This window comes from Nycticebus coucang, chromosome X, assembly GCF_027406575.1.
Source record: "Nycticebus coucang isolate mNycCou1 chromosome X, mNycCou1.pri, whole genome shotgun sequence".
NCBI classification, from domain to species: Eukaryota; Metazoa; Chordata; class Mammalia; order Primates; family Lorisidae; genus Nycticebus; species Nycticebus coucang.
Window position 1 is genome coordinate 42,113,861 of NC_069804.1, and position 7,711 is coordinate 42,121,571.

Below are 7,711 nucleotides of genomic sequence, written 5' to 3' on the forward strand. Positions count from 1 at the left end.
GTTAGCTTCAAGGGTCACAGTGATTCATTTGGACTCAGCTGATCAGAAAAAGTGATTACTTTTACTACTGAAAAAAGTAACCTGAAGAAGTATCAATAGTAGTGAGGCCTCACTGATAAACTGAGAGGGGGTCAAAGGTTCAGTATGGTTAATCTTCCAAGAGCAGGTAAGCCAATGACCTGTGCAATGTGGCCTCCTTCTCTGTGACACAAAAGGGTCAACTTTTTTCTTTTTTTTGAGACAGAGTCTCACTTGGTACCCTCAGTAGAGTGCTATGGTGTCATAGCTCACAGCAACCTCAAACTCCTGGGCTCAGCCTCCCAAGTAGCTGGGACTGTAGGTGTCCACCACAACCTCCAGCTATTTTTAGAGATGGGATCTCACTCTGGCTCAGGCTGGTCTCAAACCTGTGAGCTCAGGAAATCCACTTGCCTTGGCCTCCCAAGTGCTGGGACTACAGGTGTGAGCTACCACACCCAGACTCAAAAGGGTCAGTTTTTAACTGGAGACACAAGTCTGGTATGCCACGATAGCCTCTGCATCAGAAACATAAAGTCCTTATTTTGTGCCCAGTTTATGAGGGTGGATGTCGCAGCATGTCCAATCCAGGCGGCAATGCTGGTGATCTGGGAAGTGCAGTCTTAATTAGCATCCTGATTAATCTCATGGGAGAATAAGCCTTTCCATGGGCATCTACATGAATGACCCAAAGGGTTTGATCAGCAGTCATGATTTGTATCCACAGTAGAAGGTTCCAAAGAGAGTTGTCTATAATCAGTCAGACTGTAGTTTTCCATGTGGCAAACCAAACAATTGGCCATTGGCAATAGCTGAGATGTGTGTGAAAACATAGCAAAGTTCATCAAAGGGAGTACTGGCCAGAGCTATGAGAATGGCCTTGAGTTCTGCCCTCTAAGTGGAGCCACATTCATTTTTGGTTCTGCATAACTGGTGGTGAGGTTGAATAGCTGCAGCATTCCAGCGGACACCATTGGGTTTCAGTTTAGTTGAACCAGCCCCGGGCATTAGAGGAACTTCTGTGACTCGAGAGTCCCATTGAACCATCAGGTTTGCTTCAGGCAACAGAGTGGGAGATAATTTATCCCTCTGGGGATAGCTATCATTTTCCTCACCTAAGTCAAGATGCTGCTTGAGCCAGGTCAGCATCCTTTGAGTAGGGTTTCCAGGGGTCCTCAAACTTTTTAAACAGGGGGCCAGTTCACTGTCCCTCAGACCGTTGGAGGGCCAGACTATAGTTTAAAAAAAAAAAAAACTATGAACAAATTCCTGTGCACACTGCACATATCTTATTTTTTTTTAACCAACCAGAATGTATTTATTTAATATACATCACAAGGGCTCAACAAGAGACTTAATTTAAAAAACAAACAAAACAAAAATACCACCACAGCTCAAGATAGAGAGTCCTATACAGAAATCAAGGAAAGGACAGACCATTGAAGGAAAAAATAAAAACACAATATAGGAAGAGGCTGGCTAGCCTGTGTCAGGGCTCCTGGCTGGATACCTGCTTTGAGTAGGTTTCTTGCAGGTACTTCTTGAAAGCTGTGGGGTTTTTCCAGAGCTCAGCAGCATGTGTGTTCAAAGGGCTATCAATGTTGGGTTCTCCTAGCAGGCTCTGAATGGAAAGCAGGATGGTCCTGACATCATACAGGGCAGACCACTTGTCCTTCAGGATGTCCAGGCAGATGTTACCCTGGGTGTCCACATTGGGGTGGTAGCAGGGTGTGAGGAACTTCACTGTGGGTGCATTGTAAGGGTAGCCACTGGGGAACTCTAGGGAGAGCTTATATCTCAGGTCTTCATATACTGTGCCAGCTGCTCCATGGATGGTCCCTACCCATTTGAAAAGGTTGTCTGATTCAGGGAAAGCAGAAATTCCTTTGTCACCAGACATCATGAGGGTCATCAGCTCCTGCTGTAGCCTTTTGCCCACGGGGCCCCGGGCAGCGCCCCCACTGGGCTCTGCTCCTTTACCGGCCGCCGCGACGCTGGCGGCGGCTGGGTCGCGGTTTTGGGAAGCCATCCCGGCGGCACTGGCAGGGAAACAGAAACTCGGAAAACACCGCTGCAACTCACATATCTTATTTTGAAGTAAAAAAACAAAATGGAAACAAATACAATTACACTGCCTCATGTGGCCCGCAGGCCGCAGTTTGAGGACCCCTGGAACCAACAGACTGTGTTTGAAGCTGTTCTGCAAGCTAAAGCAGGCTCTCTACCTTTAGGGTTCTGTAAACTTAATGATCATGATGGATGATTTTGCTGATTGAAGTCTTTAGCAAAGAGAGGCAGCTTCCAAATAGAAATGCCCCTTGGAATTTGGGACTAGCTGCCTCCCCGACATGGGTACCAGAAACAACCCTTTTGAAAAGCAACTATTAGGTGGCTGGGATCTCGCGGGAAGAGCGGCGAGCACGGCGGTGGCTCGGTCTCCCGGCTGCGCGCGGAGCAGGAGGGCTCTCCTCACACCCGCGCTTCCTCGTGGAGGGGTTGGAGCTGCGGCACCGCAGGCCTGAGCTGCCCCTTCTCTGCCGTCTCCTTCTGTTCCTCAGGGCTCCCGCGTCTGCTGGCCCTCCGACGCTGCTCAGTCCACAGGCACAAGAACTTAAAGAGCAAGAGGAAGTGAAAGGAAAATTAGGGCAAGGAAACAGATAAAAGAAATCACTCATGAGGAAGAATCAGCAGAAAACTCCAGGCAACATGAAGAACCAGTCCAGAACAACCCCGCCAAGGGACCATGAGGTAGCTACTGCAGAGGATTCCACCTATACAGAAATGTTAGGAATGACAGAAAGGGAATTTAGAATACACATGTTGAAAACAATGAAAGAAATGATGGAAACAATGAAGGAAACTGCTAATAAAGTGGAAAATAACCAAAAGGAAATCCAAAAACAGAATCAAATCAGAGATGAACGATATGAAGAATATAAAAAGGATATAGCAGAGCTGAAGGAAATGAAACAGTCAATCAGGGAACTTAAAGATGCAATGGAAAGTATCAGCAACAGGTTAGACCATGCAGAAGAAAGAATTTCAGAGGTAGAAGACAAAGTTTTTGAGATAACTCAGATAGTAAAAGAGGCAGAAAAGAAGAGAGAGAAAGCAGAACGTTCACTGTCAGAATTATGGGACTTTATGAAACGTTCCAACATACGAGTTATAGGAATTCCAGAAGGGGAAGAAGAATGCCCCAGAGGAATGGAAGCCATACTAGAGAATATTATAAAAGAAAATTTCCCAAACATCACCAAAGATTCTGACACACTGCTTTCAGAGGGCTATCGGACCCCAGGTCGCCTCAACTCTAACCGAGCTTCTCCAAGACACATTGTGATGAACCTGTCCAAAGTCAAGACAAAAGAAAAGATTCTGCAAGCTGCCAGGAGTAAGCGCCAGTTGACCTACAGGGGCAAATCCATCAGAGTGACCTCAGACTTCTCTAATGAAACTTTCCAAGCAAGAAGACAATGGTCATCTACCTTTAATCTACTTAAACAGAACAATTTTCAGCCCAGAATTCTGTACCCTGCTAAGCTAAGCTTCAAAATTGATGGAGAAATCAAATCATTTACGGATATACAAACATTGAGGAAATTCACCACAACAAGACCAGCTCTACAGGGAATACTTCAACCTGTTCTGCACACTGACCACCACAATGGATCAGCAGCAAAGTAAGAACTCAGAAATCAAAGGACAGAACCTAACCTCCACACTGATGCAAAAGATAAAACTAAGCAATGGACTCTCACCAAATAAGACGAATAGAATACTACCACACTTATCAATTATCTCCATAAATGTTAATGGCTTGAATTCCCCACTGAAGAGACATAGATTGGCTGACTGGATTAAAAAACACAAGCCATCCATTTGCTGTCTGCAAGAAACACACCTGGCTTCAAAAGACAAATTAAAGCTCCGAGTCAAGGGTTGGAAGACAATTTTTCAGGCAAATGGAATTCAGAAGAAAAGAGGAGTTGCAATCTTATTTTCAGATACATGTGGATTTAAAGCAACTAAAGTCAAAAAAGACAAAGATGGTCACTTTATATTGGTCAAGGGAAAACTACAACAAGAAGACATTTCAATTCTAAATATCTATGCACCAAATTTAAATGCTCCCAGATTCTTGAAACAGACCTTACTCAGTCTGAGCAATATGATATCTGATAATACCATCATAACAGGGGACTTTAACACACCTCTTACAGAGCTGGACAGATCCTCTAAACAGAAATTAAACAAAGATATAAGAGATTTAAATGAGACCCTAGAACAATTATGCTTGATAGACGCATATAGAACACTCCACCCCAAAGATAAAGAATATACATTCTTCTCATCACCCCATGGAACATTCTCCAAAATTGATCATATCCTGGGACACAAAACAAATATCAACAGAATCAAAAGAATTGAAATTTTACCTTGTATCTTTTCAGACCATAAGGCACTAAAGGTGGAACTCAACTCTAACAAAAATGCTCGACCCCATCCAAAGGCATGGAAATTAAACAATCTTCTGTTGAATAACAGATGGGTGCAGGAAGAAATCAAACAGGAAATCACTAACTTCCTTAAGCATAACAACAATGAAGACACAAGCTACCAAAACCTGTGGGATACTGCAAAAGCAGTTTTGAGAGGAAAATTCATCGCTTTAGATGCCTACATTCGAAAAACAGACAGAGAGCACATCAACAATCTCACAAGAGACCTTATGGAATTGGAAAAAGAAGAACAATCTAAGCCTAAACTCAGTAGAAGAAAAGAAATCTCCAAAATCAAATCAGAGATCAATGAAATTGAAAACAAAAGAATCATTCAGAAAATTAATGAGGGCGGCGCCTGTGGCTCAGTCGTTAAGGCGCCGGCCCCATATGCCGAGGGTGACAGGTTCAAACCCGGCCCCGGCCAAACTGCAACCAAAAAAAAAAAAACAAAATAGCCGGGCGTTGTGGTGGACGCCTGTAGTCCCAGCCACTCGGGAGGCTGAGGCAAGAGAATCGCTTAAGCCCAGGAGTTGGAGGTTGCTGTGAGCTGTGTGACGCCACGGCATTCTACCGAGGGGCCATAAAGTGAGACTCTGTCTCTACAAAAAAAAAAAAAAAAAAAAAAAAAAAAAAAAAAAGAAAATTAATGAAACAAGGAGTTGGTTTTTTGAAAAAATAAATAAAATAGATAAACCATTGGCCAGACTAACTAGAAATAGAAAAGTAAAATCTCTAGTAACCTCAATCAGAAATGATAAAGGGGAAATAACAACTGATCCCACAGAGATACAAGAGATCATCTCTGAATACTACCAGAAACTGTATGCCCAGAAATTTGACAATGTGAAGGAAATGGATCAATATTTGGAATCACACCCTCTCCCTAGACTTGGCCAGGAAGAAATAGACCTCCTGAACAGACCAATTTCAAGCACTGAGATCAAAGAAACAATAAAAAAGCTTCCAACTAAAAAATGCCCTGGTCCAGATGGCTTCACTCCAGAATTCTATCAAACCTTCAAGGAAGAGCTTATTCCTGTACTGCAGAAATTATTCCAAAAAATTGAGGAAGAAGGAATCTTCCCCAACACATTCTATGAAGCAAACATCACCCTGATACCAAAACCAGGAAAAGACCCAAACAAAAAGGAGAATTTCAGACCAATCTCACTCATGAATATAGATGGAAAAATTCTCAACAAAATCCTAGCCAATAGATTACAGCTTATCATCAAAAAAGTCATTCATCATGATCAAGCAGGCTTCATCCCAGGGATGCAAGGCTGGTTCAACATACGCAAGTCCATAAATGTTATCCACCATATTAACAGAGGCAAAAATAAAGATCACATGATCCTCTCAATAGATGCAGAAAAAGCATTTGATAAAATCCAGCATCCTTTTCTAATTAGAACACTGAAGAGTATAGGCATAGGTGGCACATTTCTAAAACTGATTGAAGCTATCTATGACAAACCCACAGCCAATATTTTACTGAATGGAGTAAAACTGAAAGCTTTTCCTCTTAGAACTGGAACCAGACAAGGTTGTCCTCTGTCACCTTTACTATTCAACATAGTGCTAGAAGTTCTAGCCAATACAATTAGGCAAGACAAGGAAATAAAGGGAATCCAAATGGGAGCAGAGGAGGTCAAACTCTCCCTCTTTGCTGACGACATGATCTTATACTTAGAGAACCCCAAAGACTCAACCACAAGACTACTAGAAGTCATCAAAAAATACAGTAATGTTTCAGGATATAAAATCAATGTCCACAAGTCAGTAGCCTTTGTATACACCAATAACAGTCAAGAGGAGAAGCTAATTAAGGACACAACTCCCTTCACCATAGTTTCAAAGAAAATGAAATACCTAGGAATATACCTAATGAAGGAGGTGAAGGACCTCTATAAAGAAAACTATGAACTCCTCAGAAAGGAAATAGCAGAGGATATTAACAAATGGAAGAACATACCATGCTCATGGATGGGAAGAATCAACATTGTTAAAATGTCTATACTTCCCAAAGCAATCTACCTATTCAATGCCATTCCTATCAAAGTACCTACATCGTACTTTCAAGATTTGGAAAAAATGATTCTGCGTTTTGTATGGAACCGGAAAAAACCCCGTATAGCTAAGGCAGTTCTTAGTAACAAAAATAAAGCTGGGGGCATCAGCATACCAGATTTTAGTCTGTACTACAAAGCCATAGTGCTCAAGACAGCATGGTACTGGCACAAAAACAGAGACATAGACACTTGGAATCGAATTGAACACCAAGAAATGAAACTAACATCTTACAACCACCTAATCTTCGATAAACCAAACAAGAACTTACCTTGGGGGAAAGACTCCCTATTCAATAAATGGTGTTGGGAGAATTGGATGTCTGCGTGTAAAAGACTGAAACTGGACCCACACCTTTCCCCACTCACAAAAATTGATTCAAGATGGATAAAGGACTTAAATTTAAGGCACGAAACAATAAAAATCCTCAAAGAAAGCATAGGAAAAACACTGGAAGATATTGGCCTGGGGGAAGACTTCATGAAGAAGACTGCCATGGCAATTGCAACAACAACAAAAATAAACAAATGGGACTTCATTAAACTGAAAAGCTTCTGTACAGCTAAGGTGACGATAACCAAAGCAAAGAGACAACCCACACAATGGGAAAGGATATTTGCATATTTTCAATCAGACAAAAGCTTGATAACCAGGATCTATAGAGAACTCAAATTAATCCACATGAAAAAAGCCAACAATCCCTTATATCAATGGGCAAGAGACATGAATAGAACTTTCTCTAAAGACGACAGACGAATGGCTAACAAACACATGAAAAAATGTTCATCATCTCTATATATTAGAGAAATGCAAATCAAAACATCCCTGAGATATCATCTAACCCCAGAGAGAATGGCCCACATCACAAAATCTCAAAACTGCAGATGCTGGCGTGGATGTGGAGAGAAGGGAACACTTTTACACTGCTGGTGGGACTGCAAACTAGTACAACCTTTCTGGAAGGAAGTATGGAGAAACCTCAAAGCACTCAACCTAGACCTCCCATTCGATCCTGCAATCCCATTACTGGGCATCTACCCAGAAGGAAAAAAATCCTTTTATCATAAGGACACTTGTACTAGACTGTTTATTGCAGCTCAATTTACAATCGCCAAAAT

At 42.0% G+C, this 7,711-nt stretch overlaps 1 protein-coding gene across 1 annotated transcript; it reads right to left on the minus strand.

Moving 5' to 3' along the window:
* Positions 1 to 1,321: 1,321 nt before the first annotated feature.
* On the minus strand, positions 1,322 to 2,097 carry LOC128578114 (ubiquitin-conjugating enzyme E2 C-like). The gene has a single exon (XM_053580558.1). It carries the CDS (start codon positions 2,045 to 2,047, stop codon positions 1,508 to 1,510), a length of 540 nt encoding a protein of 179 aa, XP_053436533.1. The 5' UTR covers positions 2,048 to 2,097; the 3' UTR covers positions 1,322 to 1,507.
* Between the last annotated feature and the right edge of the window lie 5,614 nt (positions 2,098 to 7,711).